Source organism: Bufo bufo, chromosome 5 (assembly GCF_905171765.1).
Source record: "Bufo bufo chromosome 5, aBufBuf1.1, whole genome shotgun sequence".
Lineage (NCBI taxonomy): Eukaryota > Metazoa > Chordata > Amphibia > Anura > Bufonidae > Bufo > Bufo bufo.
The window spans coordinates 391,256,083-391,275,870 of record NC_053393.1 but is presented as its reverse complement, the minus strand read 5'-3'; the positions used below and the strand labels follow the sequence as shown (position 1 = coordinate 391,275,870).

General features: G+C 42.3%; 1 protein-coding gene across 1 annotated transcript in view; it reads right to left on the bottom strand.

The window, feature by feature from the left end:
• RNF144B (ring finger protein 144B) overlaps positions 1-19,788 on the bottom strand; it is a 97,342-nt gene that overhangs the window by 58,028 nt on the left and 19,526 nt on the right. Inside the window, exons 2-3 of the mRNA XM_040432737.1 lie at positions 11,505-11,706; positions 4,456-4,560 (exon numbers count right to left, since the gene is read on the bottom strand). Of these exons, the coding sequence (XP_040288671.1) occupies positions 4,456-4,560; positions 11,505-11,669 (270 nt within the window). The 5' untranslated portion in view covers positions 11,670-11,706. The remainder of the gene's footprint in view (positions 1-4,455; positions 4,561-11,504; positions 11,707-19,788) is intronic.

Below are 19,788 nucleotides of genomic sequence, written 5' to 3'. Positions count from 1 at the left end.
TCTTTGAATTATACTTTATCTGTTGACAAAGAATCCCCAAAAATCCAGCAGCAGCCCCGCCGTGTACAACAGGGTCTATGCACTATCTTTCTTTAAATCAGAATCATTTTTATTGATTATCAATGAAGTTATTAACAAAATAAAGATTTGTATACAATAATATCCCGTCAGTCTATCCATCCAGTTCTCAACAACATAATGGATCCATCACTATAGTAACATCGAGTCAGCGTAATATAAGTTATATAGACAGAAACTTGATATTATAAAGATACAGGACGTTACAAAAATAATGTTAAATAACTACTTAACATCCTACCAACCAACCTCCCCCCCCCCCCTTTTGCTTGATCCTGCAGAGAGATAATTACATCCTTTTTATTTATTAATCATATCTCAAAAAGGCCATTTCAGTGAGAACTGATACTAAAGTGAGTATGCGACCTTCCCTATTAGACAGCTTGTGTTAAGGTAAGTGGCCCAGTAGGAGTAATTGCCCTCTTATGCAATCCCTTGTCAGTGCTAATGAAGCCAAATTCCCAGCTTCCAACCAGCCCTTCCATATTGACAGGAATTTGTTTGGACATTTTCTCTCGACATAAACCCCTCTTTCGAGGCGTAAAACTGTATTCAATCTATTTATATATTCCCCGTATCCAATGTTTAGCAATTAAAACCCTTGCTGAAACAGCATTCTGTGAACACATAGAGACGTTTTATCGTCCGTTCCTGGAGAATTCAGTATACCAAATACACAGACTCTGGGATCATTAGGTAATCTTATCCGAGTTGTTACGGTTACGATTTCACGTATATCTTCCCAATATTTTTTGGCAATTCCAAACCATATGAAGCAATGTCGCTTCTGTTGCTCCACAGCGAGGGCATGTGAAGTCCGGTCGTTCGCCTATTTTAAATAGAAATTTTGGAGTTCTATACACTCTGTGTATTAGGTATAGCTGAGACAGTCTCTGAGATTCGTTCAGTGTAAGACTAGTAGTTAAAGCTAGAACATCATTCCATTGTTCTTGAGATATTGTCCCTATATCCTCTTCCCATTTTCCTTTTACCACCAAGGGGGTTGAGGGGGCATTGGTGTCAAGTATAAATTTATATAGTCACGATATCAGGCCTTTGGCGGACCTTGCCCTCCAGTAACTGTTTCACCACAGGAGGAAAAACGGCAATTTATATACCCCTTGGAAATTGCGTTTGACATGCATGTCTTAATTAGAGGAATTGAAAAAATGCCGTTTTGGGTAGGCCAAACTCTTCCTGAGGCTGGGTAAAAGATTTAAACATTCCGTGTGATTGAATTTGGCCCAGAAACAATATGCCCCTCTCCTCCCATGGGGAAAAGCCTTCTAGCCTGAATATTTCTGGCAATTGGGGGTTTCGCCATAAAGGGTCTCTGCACTGTCCAGAACGAGATTAGATAGTGAGAACAAAGATTGGCCTTTTAAGTGTACCCATCATTTCAGTTTAATTTCAATATAGTGTAGGGACGGGGATGTTAATCGTTTTTGTAATATATTTTATTAGGTAAAGGTGTTTCATTTTACTAGAAAACAGGGTGCAAAGAGTCTCTCTGACGGTTGCTAAGGAGAGTCCGTCTTCACCGTCTATGTATGCTCAAGATGACCATGTGTACCATACAACATAAAACAGGCTTTTCAATAATACCTCCCCATTCGCTCCCATTTCATCCTGATTAAAGTTTCAGCATTCCTTTAGGTCATAATATTCTGTACTGAAATTCTGTGAATGCTGAATGCTGGTGGAGCAAGCGTGGTAACTTTCCTTGTGGGAATGCAGATGTATTATTAACGAAAAAACAGGACACTTTCCTAGCTTGGCAACACCCAGAGGACACTTGCCAGCATGGCGCAAGATGGGATTAAGATTGTAGACCACACTACAGACACACGACTGTGTCCGTAGTATGGTCTACAAACCACAGATCCTCAAAATACAGGATCGACCGATATTGATTTTTTTTAGAGCAGATACCGATAATCTGTGAACTTTCAGGCCGATAGCCGATAATTTAGACCGATATTCTGTGAATTTTCATTTTTGAAAAAAACATTTTTTGAAATTCCTACACAAATCTGCTGAAAATAAATATGTTTATTGTTAACGTGTAGTTTTTTTTCATTTATACTTAATATTTAGGTGGGTTTTTTTTACCAACTATTAGCCCCCTTAGGGACTAGAGCCCTTGTCCTATTCACCCTGATAGAGCTCTGTCAGGGTGAATAGGACTTCACACTCTCCCTGCTGCCCTGTGCTTTGTGCACACAGCAGCAGGGAGCTGACTATGGCAGCCAGGGCTTCAATAGCGTCCTGGCTGCCATGGTAACCGATCGGAGCCCCAGGATTACACTGCTGGGGCTCCGATCAGAAGCTGCCACTGCACCACCAATGAAATTACTTGGGTTGGGGAGGGGGACCCTGTGGCCACTGCCACCAATGATTAATACTGGGGGGCCTGGGTGGGGGGGGCGCACTGCGTCACCAATGTCTTTAATACTGGGGTTGGGGGGGGTGCACTGAGCCACCGATGTCTAATACTGGGGTGGGGGGCGCACTGCGCCACCAATGAAGATAACTCTCTCATTAATTCATATACAGGAGGCGGGAGCTGGCTGCAGAATCACATAGCTGGCTCCCGACCTCTATGAGCGGTAGCTGCGATCCGCGGCAGTTAACCCCTTAGGTGCGGCACCTGAGGGGTTAACTGCCGCGGATCGCAGCTACCGCTCATAGAGGTCGGGAGCCAGCTATGTGATTCTGCAGCCAGCTCCCGCCTCCTGTATATGAATTAATGAGAGAGTTACCTTCATTGGTGGCGCAGTGACCACAGCCCCTCCCCTCCTCTTGTCCTCCCTCCTCTCATTGGCGGCAGCGGCAGCAGCAGCACAGGGGGAGGGAGACACTGCTTCCTTCTCCCCTGTGCTGCTGAGGGAACACGCAATACGTTATCAGTATTTCAGCTAAATAGATGCCGATAACGGTCAAAACCCTGAATATCGGCCAATAATATCGGTAAAACCGATAATCGGTCGATCCCTAATACGGATACATTCCATGTGCACTCCACATTTTTCTCACTGTCATCAATTGAAAATTACTACTCTTGTCTGCAATACAGACCAAAATAGGCCATGTTCTATCATTTCTGGAACACATATATTGATGCAGACAGCACACGGATGACATCTTTGTGCTGTCTGTTTTTTTATTTTTGGGGGGGGGTTGTTTTTGCAGACCCATTGAAATCAAAGGGTCTGTGCGCAATCTGCAAGGAATGCAGATCGGACACAGATGCAAAATATGGGCATGTGCATGAGGCCTAAAATATATTTTCTGTTATACTACCACTATGAATGGCCACAGCTACATAGTGATGTTAGTAGTTGGGTAGGCTAAAGTGTCCTTTGAATCACTTTTACTTTTTGCTCAAATGAAAAGATTGTGGAGTTCATTTACTAAGACCAGCTTATTACGTCTTAAATTCACCCCTACACTGCCATAAAATTTGCCTCAACATAAATTAGGTACCTCTACAGCAGTCCATGTACCTGGTATAAAAACTGGAGTAGTTTTTCGCCAACATTTACGGCTGCTTCCAAGTGCAAATGTTAGTGAATTTGCCGGGGCCTTGGTCCTGACGTATATCCTAACAGGTCCCCATCCAACTGTCGAACACTGAGTAAAACCAGGGACTTGCCACTTTTTTTTTTACGACTAAAAAGGTTTAAAAAAAGTCTCTTGAGAAATGACCCCCTGTGAACATGTTTTATACAGTATACTAGCACAAATCTAATTAAACGTCTTTGTTTCACTAATCCCAAGGGACTATAGGAGGTGATGAAAGAAAATGTTTCACTTTGCATAGTTTACATCAATTTGATCCTATTTATTATATTTTAGGGTCTTTTCACACTGGCGTCATGGCCTGAAGGTAGAGATGTTATGTTTTTATACATAGAGAGTGAGAGAGAGAGATTGAAGACCTGAGTTGGCTGATGCAAACTGGTGTTATTCAAAATTAAATAAAAAATACCATAAATCCCATAACAGTAATCATTTACAATTATTAGTCTTTCCCACATTGATTTTTCTAGCCACAACAAAACAAACACTATGCAAATACAGCATGCCGGCCTGAGCTCCAAGCCATAACAGTAGCTCGTAGTGGAAGAGTTCATAGATGTGGAAGATTAGGATATTTGCATGTGGATAGAAATAGCACACACAGTCTGAGCCCGTGTAGAGCAAACATTACCTCAAGGCGAAATGAGGAACAAGAACTCCATTGCTTATAGCTTTCAAAGCAAGGAGAGATTGATGCCAGGTACATACTAGTGGTTAGTAAGACTAAAAAAAAAATATGAATTCAGTAGAAATAGAGGCATTGATCAAAAAAGGAAGCAGTTCAGATGTCAGTACCTCTGCTTCCTGAAGGAACCCCCGGTTTGAGCACACCATGTCTGGGCAAGTGATAGGAGAACCAAATCCTTCACGAACTGCCAACTGTACATACTGCCGGAGGCACTAGAGGGGGACAAAAAAAGCATTTGGTCACAATGAGGTACATCATTTTATTATCCATCATTACCATGTATACAACATGATTATGCCTTACACCATACTATTCTTCATGGTTTCATCTGCCTGTAACCACAAAATAAACAGATAGAAATGGCAAAGTCAGACATTCCTTCAAGGGGTCTACAATGACTCCACTTCAGATACTGTAATAGGGTATGTAAAGCAGGAGCAACCCCAGTCAATCCATGTATTACATAAATGGCAATTTATCTGAACAGCTGGCATGTAATACTACATTTTGCCCACTGAATAGAAAATGTATGGCTGTCCACAGCTTCCTCTAGCAATAACGGAAGATTGCTGGGAATTCTTAAAGGGACTTTCCAGGATTTTATTTTGATGACATATCCTCAAGACAGGTCATCAATATCAGATCAATCCTCAGGACATCGCAGTGGCGAGCAGGTGTAATTACAAGCCTTCCTATTCATTTAAATGGGACAGCTCGTTCCTATTCAAGTGTATAGGAACCAGCCGTCCCATTGAAGTGAATGGGAAGGCTTGTAATTACACCTGCTCACTACTGCAATCTCCTGAGGATAGGTCTTCAACATTAAAATCCTGGAAAACCCCTTTAAGTCAGACCCACAGAGATCGCAGGGCCAGCATCATTTTCGTAGTGAAATCACACATTCTGTCTATGTGAAGGTTATTGATCTATAACCAGAACACAAACATCTAAAGGTTCATGACATGACATAAAAGAAAATGTAGTTGGAGGACTGATGATCTCCTATATCAAACCATGTAAAACTATTTTTGGCAGGCAGAGGTATATCCTGTTGTTTGACCCACTGATTGAACACCAGGACTTTGATATGTATGCCCAGCATAACACGCTGTACATATCACATTTCTCTTTCATACATACAGAGCTGGACTGGGAATTACAGTTAACTCAGATAAACTGCACCATGAAAGCTTAGGCTACTTTCAGATTAGCGTTTCTTTTTTCCGGTATTGAGATCCGTCATAGGGAAAAAAAATGCTTCCGTTTTGTCCCCATTTATTGTCAATGGGGATAAAACGTAACTGAACAAAAAGGATTGCTCCAAAATGCATTCCGTTTTGTTTGGTTGTGTTCTCATACCGGAGAGCAAACAGCAGACATTTATCAAAAGTTACATGATTTTTGCTAAATTTGGTGCATATAAAAAATGTCTAGAAATGCACTTTTCCTGTGCCACCACTACAGGCGTGATTTGCGGCTCTTTTAAAAAGTTGCAATGATAAATCTGTCCTGGAAATTAAATGTGGATTTAGACGAGCAGATAACTGTTTAAGCGACAACCAACACAAGCGACTACCAACCAAACGTTCTAGCAGACAACTAGCATTTATTGTGTAAAAATGTTTTTTTTTTTTCGATCGCATAATCGTTGATACGCCTGCCTACACAGGGCTTTCTATCGTCAAGAATGTACACATTGCACATTTACATAATGCAATTCATTAACGACAAACGATGATTGTCACATCATTAATTTTATAGACGTTGAACGAGCGTTTTTGGTCAGATCGCTCAATCGTTAGAAACAAATACATGTAATGATTATCTGCTCTTCCAAATCGACCTTAAGATACCAAACTATGCTCACTTTCACAACACTTTTTGAAATTGGTTAACGTGGTGTAAAATGGCAATAAGTCACAATTTTTGTACAACCTGCACATGTTCCCCCATAGTGTTGAAATTAGCCTTTTCTGTAGACTAATTGCCAATCAAGAACATTTATGGATGTTTTAAAATTACTAAACTTTTATTATTTAAAGATAAAATCATTAATTCAATTAACATGCGATTATTATATTCAAGGACTATTCCTACCAACCATTGTTGAATAATCACGACTCTGGTCTTCTTAGGCTGGTTTCACACGGGCGTTGCGGGAAAAGGTGCGGGTGCGTTGCGGGAACATGCGCAATTTTTCCGCGCGAGTGCAAAACATTGTAATGCGTTTTGCACTCGCGTGAGAAAAATCGCGCATGTTTGGTACCCAAACCCGAACTTCTTCACAGAAATTCGGGCTTGGGATCGGTGTTCTGTAGATTGTATTATTTTCCCTTATAACATGGTTATAAAGGGAAAATAATAGCATTCTGAATACAGAATGCTAAGTAAAATAGGGCTGGAGGGGTTAATAAATAAATAAATAATAATTTAACTCACCTTAATCCACTTGTTCGCGCAGCCGGCATCTCTTCTGTCTTTAACTGTGAGCAATAGGACCTTTGATGATGTCACTGCGTTCATCACATGGTCCATCACATGATCCATCACCATGGTGATGGATCATGTGATGAACGCAGTGACATTAAAGGTCCTATTGCTCACAGTTAAAGACAGAAGAGATGCCGGCTGCGCGAACAAGTGGATTAAGGTGAGTTAAAAAAAAAATTATATATTTTTTTTTAACCCCTCCAGCCCTATTTTACTTCGCATTCTGTATTCAGAATGCTATTAATTTTCCCTTAGAACCATGTTATAAGGGGAAATAATAATGATCGGGTCCCCATCCCGATCGTCACCTAGCAACCGTGCGTGAAAATCGCACCGCATCCGCACTTGCTTGCGATTTTCACGCAACCCCATTCACTTCTATGGGGCCTGCGTTGCGTGAAAAACGCAGAATATAGATAATGCTGCGATTTTCACGCAACGCACAAGTGATGCGTGAAAATCACCGCTCGTGTGCACAGCCCCATAGAAATGAATGGGTCACAATTCAGTGCGGGTGCAATGCGTTCACCTCACGCATCGCATCCGCGCGGAATACTCGCCCGTGTGAAAGGGGCCTTATACACAGTACTCAAGTCTATTCTTTCATTCAAGTGGCCTCTCAGGCACTTTACCATCGATGAATCCTGGCATATGTGCTAATTACACATGACCTTCATTATAGCAAAAATAAAAGAAGAAGAAAATGAAAATTGAGCGTGGCATGAAGATAAAAGGACAAGAATGAAAGCAGATGCGGAATATAAGAGCAAAGAGTGCAAACAATTATTGTATGGTGACGGAAGTATACCAGTCTCCATTCCCTGGGACTGAATTTTAGACTAATGATTTTGCTTAGGTTTAATACACTGACATCTTGTGTAGTATATACAGTACAGACCAAAAGTTTGGACACACCTTCTCATTCAAAGAGTTTTCTTTATTTTCATGACTATGAAAATTGTAGATTCACACTGAAGGCATCAAAACTATGAATTAACACATGTGGAATTATATACATAACAAACAAGTGTGAAACAAATGAAAATATATCATATTCTAGGTTCTTCAAAGTGGCCACCTTTTGCTTTGATTACTGCTTTGCACACTCTTGGCATTCTCTTGATAAGCTTCAAGAGGTAGTCCCCTGAAATGGTTTTCACTTCACAGGTGTGCCCTGTCAGGTTTAATAAGTGGGATTTATTGCCTTATAAATGGGATTGGGACCATCAGTTGCGTTGAGGAGAAGTCAGGTGGATACACAGCTGATAGTCCTACTGAATAGACTGTTAGAATTTGTATTATGGCAAGAAAAAAGTAGCTAAGTAAAGAAAAACGAGTGGCCATCATTACTTTAAGAAATGAAGGTCAGTCAGTCAGCCGACAAATTGGGAAAACTTTGAAAGTAAGGGCTATTTTGACCATGAAGGAGAGTGATGGGGTGCTGCGCCAGATGACCTGGCCTCCACAGTCAGCAGACCTGAACCCAATCGAGATGGTTTGGGGTGAGCTGGACCGCAGAGTGAAGGCAAAAGGGCCAACAAGTGCTAAGCATCTCTGGGACCTCCTTCAAGACTGTTGGAAGACCATTTCAGGGGACTACCTCTTGAAGCTCATCAAGAGAATGCCAAGAGTGTGAAAAGCAGTAATCAAAGCAAAAGGTGGCTACTTTGAAGAACCTAGAATATGACATATTTTCAGTTGTTTCACACTTGTTTGTTATGTATATAATTCCACATGTGTTAATTCATAGTTTTGATGCCTTCATAGTCATGAAAATAAAGAAAACTCTTTGAATGAGAAGGTGTGTCCAAACTTTTGGTCTGTACTGTATGCGTTTTATATAATAGATCTTTCTTCTAATGGACAGCTCAGCTCTATCAAAATGTCATAGTCAGCCTATGTAAAGGGGCCCAGAGACTTTATAGGACTTTGTTAACTTATCTACCAAGTGAGAAATTGGCAATGCCCTATGTATTTATCAACTTGTATTTCACTTAGGGCTCATTCAGACAACCGTATATTTGTGTCTGCATTTGTACCACAGTTTTGCGGAACAGATGTGGACCCATTTATTGCAATCAGGTCACAAAAGATGCAGACAGCCCACCATGTGCTGTACTCATCTGTGTGTCCGTTCCGTGGCCCCCGCAAAAAAGATAGAACTATTCTTGTCCTCAACTGGGCTGGCTGTTCCGTTCTGCAAAATGTGGAAAGCGCACGGCCAGTATCCGTGTTTTGCGGATCTGCACCTGAATTTATTTATTTATTTTATGCACAGCTATATTCCACAGCGCTTTATAGACATTAACATAAAGCTGTCTCCAATGGGCCGCACAATCTAAGTTCATCAGTATGTCTTTGGAGTGTGGGAGGAAACCGGAGTACCGCTACGCAAGCACAGGGAGAACATACAAACTCCGTGCAGATGTTGTCCTTGGTCAGATTCAAACCTAAGACCCCAGTGCTGTAAGGCACCAGCGCTAACCATTGAGCCACCATGCTGCCCATATGCATGACTGAATGAGCCCTATGAAAAGAAAACACACAGACGGTCATAAAATAGCCTAGGTTGGCCAGGCTACAGGGAAGCTGGGAGGAACTGAATTTCTTACTGTCTTCCCTGCTCGATTATCCAACGGCTCATAATCTGCCTCCGATTATGTTTTATTTCTCTTTCACCCATGGTTATAAGCTTGAAAAAAAAGACCATATGCGCTCATCAAGAGGCCATGTGGTGGCAGTCATAATGCCGGTAAGGACATGGACCTATACCTATAAAAACCATATTTGCTGGCACTACTGAATATAGTGTTTCCACTTTTAGCTCTACTACCCCTGGTTTTCTTTAAACTACTATTTGGTTTCCCAGTAACATTATATTTGATCCACTTAATGACACCAGGGAAGCCCGGGTAAAGGGCACATCGAGCTGTATATGAGAAAATGATCCTGCCTAAAATGTATACAACTGTATAGTCTAGTTCTGCTCTGCTAATATATAAGTGTGTCATTTTGTGCACTTTCTCAGGATGCTATAAAAAACACAAAAATAACACATACATAAAGGACTATTCATTCTGTCCACACTTCACACATGCTGGACTAAATAGACTTGATTCATACGCTGAAAATTATATGGGGTATGCATAGTATTTTACTGAACACACTAAGATTCAGAAGCTGCCATCCTGCTGAAGGCTTGAGGAAGCATGTAGAAGAAAATGAATGTATCTCAACCAGAAAGCACCTCTTTATCAGAGCAGTAACTGACAACAATCTTTAGCTATCCAGACAATTGTTCATTTGTATAGCAAAAGAAAGTTATAGAAAGTTATAAACTTCAGTGACTATGAAAGTGTTCTTTATTGTTTTCTTCTGGGCTACCTAATGCAAATTTTCCCAGCCAGACTCCAAAATAAATTCAGGCCCCATGTTCCGATGCTGGTGCAGCGGTCGATCCTCTAAACTGTAATCTGATTGACTCAGGCTAAAGTCTAAGGGATTATGAGTTCTTCACCCTAGAGTTGTGATGGCTATCCTCCGGAACTCCAGCTGTGATAAAACTACGACTCCCAACATGTACACTTGCTTAGCTGTTCTCAGAACTCCATCGAATTGAATAACGCATGCTGGGAGTCGTAGTTTCACCACAGTTGGAGTGCTGGAAGTTGGCCATCACTGCCCTAGAGTATAGAGAGGACCAGGATAAAATATAATTGAACAGTGGGACCACAACTAACAGGCAGAAGTCCAAGGGTTAATGCAAGGGAGCGGTAGGGGTCAAATTTGGTTAACAGTAGTGTTGGAGACAGCCAAAAAGGCTAGTTAAAGGGGATATCCAACATCATACAACAGCCCTCCCATGTGCCGGGCCCCTCACAGGTAATATACTTACTCCGCTCCGGGCGCCACTCCTGGTCCCTGCACCACCGCCGCTGCTTCTCCCTATACACGGCTGAAAACATCCGGTGTCGGGAGGAACAGCCAATGGCAGGCGGGGACGAGCTTCCCTAGCATCACCCACCATGCTAGGGAGGTTCGTCCCGTCTGCCATTGGCTGCTCCCCCCCAACACCGGATGTTTTCATCAGTGTACAGGGAGAAGCAGGAGTGGCGGTGCGGGGGACCAGGAGCAATGCAGGGAGCAGGGTAAGTATATTCCCTCTGAGGGGCCTGGTGCATGGGGGGGGCTGTTGTATGATGTTAGATAACCCCTTTAACTAAATTCATGAAAAAACTATATTCAGGTTGCTTTAATGGGCAAAATCTGAGTTTAAATATGCCCACAGTTATGTCATCTTCAGGTACTGGCCGGCATTAGACGCTGCTGAGAGGCTCTGTCCAGAGCTTCCGGATAGGAGAGGTGATGGTAAATTCAGGTTGTTCAGCAACGACTTGCCTCGAGCAGTGAGGAACAGCATGGGAAGAAGAGATGGAGCGGCGTTAGAACTGTGACAAGTGGGACATACCTATATTAATTCACAGACAAACCTAAATTACTAAGACCCAAGACCCCAACATTAATTCAGAGACCAGATTCCTAAATGAATTCAAACCCCAGACCACATCAGAATTTGTGTTCGGATTGTTAGATTCTAATATAACTTTTTCAAATTTGATAAGGTAGAAAGTTATGTTGTATTTTCCCATAATATCAAACTTCTTACCATTGTGCAGAAGAGACAGCTGCACTCTCGGAGGGTGGTCATCATATCAAGAGGATGTTCACAGAGGCACAGCTTGCACATAATCAGAGGTTCCAGAGCCAGTTCTCCAGGAGCTGAATTGCCACTCCTCATGGCATGATGACAGATTTTACCAGTGGTAGCCATGCTTGTCTTAAGCAGTCAACATCTTTACCACTTCGTACTGGAAGAAACATGGAATAATTGAGATAATTATGTAAAGTTTTAGGAATATAGTCTATCCAATCACAACAGCCTAAATTTTCACTGTGTAGGGATAATGGGAATCAGCCTATTTACAAGTGTCTGTCCAAAGAGTGTCCACAGAAGTCAATGATAAAACCTATTGAGAACGTTCAAATTTCTAGTAATTCCAAACTGATATTACTGTAAGCTACATTGTGATATAGTGCCATTCTTCTACAGTTATTAATGATAGTAGTATATAACATGGGAATATACGTTGTCTTTAATAAGTGCTTACACATTCTCAGGAGGCAATTACCTTTCACAACTGAATTCTTACTTTGAAGTCAGATCATGAATACAGAATACCAACATGGTCGGCATTAACCCAGTTAACAAAATGACTGTATTACTTAGCACTAAGATGTGTAGTTGACACAAGAGGAAGCGTTTAATGAAAACAACTTTATTTGTCCATAAAAAGCACATGGACTACATTAGGAGGTAGACACTGATGTAGGCCAAACACTTTGCAGCTTATTTCCATGTCTTTTACATTAAAAACAACATGCGTTCTCTGATCTTTTCAGTTCTACGCTTATGACCAAAGCTCTGAACAGATCATAATAAGTACGTACAAATAATCATGCATCATAACTAAATACAGATGCATAGAAATCAACACCAAAAAGTCAAGGAACATTCGGAGTATGGCTGGAAAAAAATGGGGGAAATTTATCACTGGTCTTGATATCCCTTGTGTCACAGAGGATGCGCAAAATTTATTTGGATGCGTTTGCCTCATCATAAATTAGGCGCATGCTCCAGTAGTCCGTATGCCTAGAATTATATCTAAGCCAGTTCATAGCTGTCATAGATCTTAGTCATTTACGCCAGAAAACTGACATAAATGAGGGCGAACGTGCTTGGGCCGATGGCCCTGTCCACGCTACTCCTCCCTTTCAAAAAAAATGGCGAGGGCGGTGTAAAATATTTGTGCAAATGCCATTTAAAAAGATTCAAACTGGTGTCTGTAACTCTTTTTTTTTTTACTCCATTTTTCTGGCACATAGAGAAGATCAATCTCCCGAAAAATATTCAGAAGACTTTTGTCTTGAACAAGATTCTATTTTATGGGCAACATTTCCAAACTACCTTCTTTTTATGGTTAGGTAAGATGTTCATTCTTGCATACAGTAATACAAAATAATTCAGAAGACGTGATCTGCTTTTTGTAACATTTCTGCATTCCATCGTGGGATACTTTCAGAATCAATCATCTGACAATTGAGGGATGGGTATGTCTGTTGGTCTCATGATGTTACACCAGAGGTGTGATTTCTAGGTGAGGATAACAAAAAAATACCTTACGTTTCAATCAATCATGTGATGCTAAGAAGGAGTCTATACAAAACATTATCTGAGGCTCGGCAGACTGGTATCAATGATCCCGTAAGTTACTGTGTGCTTTACATGCATTTGACTCAAGGAAAGTCAGGAATGCAGTACGTGAAAGCAGAAAGTGAAGCTTCCAAGAACTAAGCCAATAACCTTAAAGGGATTCTGTCACCTCTCATAACCCAAATTCGGATTTTAAACCAGTCATGCTCCACAGCTTACCAATCGGCTGTGCTGTTCTATATTGTAATCCGTCCAGTAGTTTTGCAGAAAAACAACTTTTATAATTATGAAAATTAACCCTGAAGGTGCCCAGAGGGGCGTTATGTTCCCCTTTGTGTGCCCAGTAACACCCCTTTTACAGTGCCCAAAACGCCTTCCTCCAGAATCCCTAACCGCCCACAGCGTCTCATCCCTCTCCTCCCCCTCCCTGACGGCCGAGCGAAGTCTCGCGCAGACGCAGTACCCACTGAGGGCTGCGCCAGTGCGATTTGCTGGAGACTGAGGGCAGGAGCTTCATCGTTGTCACTGGGCATGTGCCGAGCCCAGTGACGTCCGATGCTCGCTCTTCCCTCAGTCTCCAGCAAATCGCACTGGCGCAGTGGGTACTGCGTCTGCGCGAGACTTCGCTCGGCCGTCAAGGAGGGGGAGGAGAGGGATGAGACGCTGTGGGCGGTTAGGGATTCTGGAGGATGGCGTTTTGGGCACTGTAAGAGGGGCGTTACTGGGCACACAAAGGGGAACATAACGCCCCTCTGGGCACCTTCAGGGTTAATTTGCATAATTATAAAAGTCGTTTTTCTGCAAAACTACTGGACGGATTACAATATAGAACAGCACAGCCGATTCAAGGTAAGCTGTGGAGCATGACTGGTTTAAAATCAGAATTTGGGTTATGAGAGGTGACAGAATCCCTTTAAAATGGGTTGTGTAGGATTTAAATATTGATTGCCTATCTTCAGGATAAGTTATCAATATACATTCGGTGAGGGTCCAACCCCCACCATCAGCTGTTGGAAGGGACCTCTGCGACCTCTTCATTGACCAGTCACATGGCCTTTGTGCAGCTCAGTCCCATGTAATTGAATGGGACAGAGCTGCCATACCAAGCACAACCACTATACAATGTACTGCGCAGTGCTAGGCATACTACGAAGACGCCGCAAGTATTCTTTCAAGTGCTGCAGTCTCTTCAAAAAGCTGATCAGACGAGGTGCCAGGAGACGGATACCTGTTGATCTGATATTCATGACCTATTCTGAGGATTTAATTCCCAGAAAACCCCCTCTAAGTAAATGTCTACCCTTATATAAGTCTAATGGGTCCATAATTCTTTTTCTATTACAGAGCTCCAAAACCCCTGTATAAACATATAATGAAGTAAAGGAGTAGCCATGAACTACTTTTCACTCCAAAGTTTATTTTCATCAAGTACTGTAGCCCCTCACTAACTCTTACAATATCTGATGGGTGGGATACATTTACAGTATCTTAGTGGCACAACCCCTTTAAACCCCTTCATAGTCATACAAGAGTTAAATTATAAAATTCTGCTACCACAAAAGGGAGCTTAGGCACCTACCGTATAATGTTTTCACACTGAATTCAAAAGCACAGTATACAGCAAGCTACTAAGCTCCCCCTAGTGGTGGAAGAATGTTGTGATTTCTGGAACTGTAACACTAATGGACTATCCTTAGGTTGGACCATTGATATCCAATCAGTCAGGTCCAACTCCCAGCAAGCTGGACGATCAAATAAGTAAATTTGCCGCAGCACAGTACCCGTTCATTGTTTACCCAGGTACACTGCTGTACACACTGTACACTTGTGGGTCTGTCAGGTACAGACTAAGCCGGAAATAATGCTGGTAAATTCCATACACATGAATGGGTCTGAGCTTCATGTGGTTGTTGAAGTAATTTTTAATTTCAGAAAACTGCTGTGGGACTGATAAAATAATAAATGTATAGTTACCTCCCCAAAACCCCTCCAATTCAGCACCTCTGCTCCGTCTTCTTCCCCGGACTGCAGCCAGTGACCTAATGTTTTAGCTGCACCATTCAGATATAAATGGCCTATCCTACGGAAAACCCCTTTAGTGTATGAAAAACTGAAAGTAAGACTGACATACAGTACTAATACGTAATGAGTAAAGCACGTAGGAAACAACACTCTCACTCTATAATCGGAATCTGATGTCCCTCTACACGTCTAGTTATATTTTTTCAGAAGAGTAAACCAGCATGCCTATTTTCATAAAAAAGTTATGAGTTTTTTTTATATTACACACATTTCCTCCTGTAAAGAAAAAGAATCAATGTAAACTCGCAGCTCACATTACAAAGTGACACGTATACCCACACATCCACATCAAGAATCGAAAACTCCCTAAAGACTTGAAAAGTGTTTGACGAACCGGCCATCTATCCAAAGGGTAAAGATAAGCTAGGAAATGTAAGACAGGGCACATGTGACTCCTTTTCTCATCATCAGTGTGGATTCTAGGGATAGGACTACCTGTGATCACTTGCCACCTGTCCTGACGTAGTTAATACGTTGCTATGGTGGGAAAGCCCCTTTAATGCAATCTCTTCCCTGTACATCCTACCAGAGACCTCACCAGGAGATACAGGTTTGTCAAGGGTGAGATCACTGTCCTGGCAGCAGATGGGTGATTCAAAAGATCTGAGATTTCCAAGACTCCATTCACTACAACGAAGAATGAAGGAACAGTCACTTCTACATGGAGGCCAGGGACCGACCCCAGACCGACCTCAGAATATTTTTTAGAGTCTGTAACACTGGCACCCCCAGCACCAGAGTCCCTATTAGGGTTGTTATGCCAAGACCAACCATGGATCTACTGACCAAACTTACAACACCATAGGGTTCAGTAGAACCATAATGATAGGTCAGTTGGCCCTAGTGTGTGTTCTGATATAGAAAATTATGTTATGAGACCACTAGGGACAGGGAGAGATGTGAATGGTGACAAACTCCACGCAGCACCATAAAATATGTAGGTGCTATGTAAGCAACAAGTAAATACATAAAAGTCTGATAATCTTCTTGTTGTCATATTTGAAAAAAAGATGCTGCAACCAAAACCGAAAAATGGCAATATCTCTGTACATAAATAAAACATAACTACCAAACCAAGCTATCATTCTGACGTCAGAATTACTGATGACCAATCTTAAATTCAGGAGTAGTCCTGTCCAAGCGTTCAGACTATAAATGCAGTACTTGTAGTTTACATATGCCACTTCTACATATGCACATGACATATCCACAGACTTTTCCATCGAATGACATAGATTAAAAAAACTGAAATCCAAAGAAATATAAAAAGCAAGTGCACATGACTGACAGAGTCTCTTCCTCACCGGGTATTGAGAAACTGCTGAATATAGATCAGCTCATCTGTATTCTGGCATCCTAGCGAGCATTCATGTCAAGGCAAGCCTGGTGAGTAACTGTGACTCCAGCTAAGCAAGACAGATTCATGTGCAAAGCACTGCTACACATTAAAGGGGTATTCCAGGATTTTACTACTGATGACCTATCCTCAGGATAGGTCATCAGTATCTGATCAGTGGGGGTCCAACACCCAGTACCTCCGCCAATCAGCTGTTTGAGAAGGCAACGGTGTTCCTGTGAGCACTGCGGCTTTCTCTCAGCTCTCAAAGCACAGTGCCGTACATTCTTTTTCATAGGTGCTTTTCGGGTGGCATTTTGCAGTCAGGTAGGGAAGCCTTTGGGAAAACGTAAAAAAAAACAAAAACGATTTGCAGCCCAAAAATGATAATTTAGCTGTCTGAAATAAGGATTGTTTCACCCGACGAACAAGTGTTTCACTCATTCATGGGGTGATCTGCGACACCTTTAGATGGGCCGAGTATCGTGAATGAGCGTTCATAGGAGCATTCGATCTTGATAATGGGGTCGTGTAAATCCAGCATAAGACTATATTTGTCCTGTGTCTATAAAGATTCGAGATAACGCTCATGCATGCTGCTGTATTACACTGTTGCATGGCGCCCATAGACCTAAGTGCGCCATTCATTTTATAATCACATATATATTTAAAGGGAGTCTTTCACCAAATATGACCATTACAGACCACTCAGATCAGGTTCTCCAATAGTTTCCCCAGATTACTATGGTACCTTTCATATTGCAGTCCATCGCCGATTTGCTCCAAAAAACACTTTTATACATACCATATGGTAATTAGGTTCTGAAGGTGCCCAGGGGTGGCGTTCATGCGGCCGGTGCCCAGGCCCCTCTGCGCTTTGCTTACCAAACCCCTCCTCTTTCACCCCTCTGGCCCGCCCTTGTTTAATCTGATTACCTCCTTTTCTCTGTCTGAAATCCCGCGTCCTCGCCGCTGCACACATTCCCGGCGCGTGCGCACTGCATTGCCCATTATGGGCAGAGGAACAGGGACTTTCAATGCGCATGCGCCAGCCTGCGCAACCCGATCCAGCCGGCGGAGGCGCAGGATTTCAGACGGAGAGGAGGAGGTAATCAGATTAAACAAGGGCGGGCCAGAGGGGTGAAAGAGGAGGGGTTTGGTAAGCAAAGCGCAGAGGGGCCTGGGCACCGGCCGCATGAACGCAGCTCCTGGGCACCTTCATAACCTAATTACCATATGGTATAAAAGTGTTTTTTGGAGCAAAACGGCGATGGACTGCAATATGAAAGGTACCATAGTAATCTGGGGAAAGTAATGGAGAACCTGATCTGAGTGGTCTGTAATGGTCGTCTTAAAGAGAAATGCGAATGAAATAGGAACTCTCTCAGACATTAGTACAACACAACTACAAAAGTAAGGCCATAAAAATAGTATCTGTGAAAATTACATATTACATACATACAGGTTTATGAAAGGAGCAGATATAGTATCAAGCCATAGCACATTTCATGTCAGCATTATCTATTTAGCCTATAATAGAACAGAAATGGCATTGCAGATGGTCATACCCACTATTCCCTTTGATACTTAGGGGGTCATTTATTAATCTGAAATATGACTATATTAGGTGTATTTCAGGCACAGATCTATGACTTTTCCCCGCTCACGCCAGGTCTGAAAAAGTAGGCGTGGACAGGGAATGGCCGGCAGGCCCATCTCATTCATCATTTTCTATGCCTGTTTTACGGTTAAAATGGTCTAAATGTAAGCCAGGTAGGAAGCTGTCTTACATTTAGAAGCGCCGCTGGATGCGCCGAAGTTATGTAGAAGCTGGCGCTGCTACAAACCTTCAACGATCCACCGCCAGCTATGGGTCTTAATAAATGACCCCCTTAATCTTTTATTGTATACCCTCTAAAACTTGAAATTATACTTCAATCTGCCGTAACGTTAAAACCACTGACAGGTGAATAACATTGATTACCTTGTAACAATAGCACCTATCAGCAGGTGAGATATTTTAGGCAAGAAGTAAACCATTGGTCTTGGAGTGTTCCTGATATGCAGTGGTCCAACAAAGGGAAACCAGTCAACCACAACAAGGTCATGTCACCCAAGATTCATTGATACGTGCAGGAAAGTGAAGGCTAGCATGTCTGGTTCATCCCATAGAAGAGCTACTGTATCACAACTTGCTGAAAAAGTTACTGCTGGTAATGATAAGAATGAGCTAGAACACACAGCACAATGTTGGTTGTGTGGTATGTGGCTGCGGTTTGTGGTATGTGGTTTTTACACACTTTGTTTGGGTGAGTCTTGTTTTTGCTATTGTCTTCCTGGAGTTTTGGCTAAGATTTTTGCAGGATTGCTCCGTATATACTATTAGTTTGCCAATATCCTTATACTATGTATTGTTAATGACTCTCACAATTATTGACTCACCCTACCGCTATCTTTTACTGGTATGGCATATCAATTTATATATATGTAATTTAGATTTCTATTTATTTCCCAATTTGATATATTTCTGCGCAGTGTCGGACTGGGGTGCCTAGGGCCCACCAGTGGAATTGATTTTGGGGGCCCACCCTAGAGCTGGAGATATAACTTGTTCATTTTTCAGTCTCGCACACATGAATGTATGCATTTTAGCACACAATACAGTAACAGTATGCTAAACAGAACAGTATTGTGCACTGCACTATATCAAATAGTTTCTCTTTAAAGGGAGTCTGTCATCACAGTTTCACCTTTTTAACCCTTCCCATAGCTTTCTAGCAGCATTACAGTTGATAAAAACGTTACCTTTATAAGCAATCGTGGACTTATAAAACTGGCAAAAATCATCTTAGTAGGATGTGCAAATGAGGGCTCGCAAGTGCCCAGGGGCAGCGTCAACCTCGTAGTTGCCCAGGCAGCTCTGCCTTATCGTCGCTTCCCCCCGCCCAGTCTTTCCCTCTGCCAGCCCATCTTCTTACTTCTTCTTTCGCCGAGATCCTGCGCACTGAGTCCGTTAGCCGGCGCATGCGCATTAATTACTGTGATGCCATACCAGGAATGGAATGCGCCGACCGATGGACTCAGTGCGCAGGATCTCGGCGAAAGAAGAAGTAAGAAGATGGGCGGGCAGAGGGAAAGACTGGGCGGGGGGAAGCGACGATAAGGCAGAGCTGCCTGGGCAACTACGAGGTTGACGCTGCCCCTGGGCACTTGCGAGCCCTCATTTGCACATCCTACTAAGATGATTTTTGCCAGTTTTAT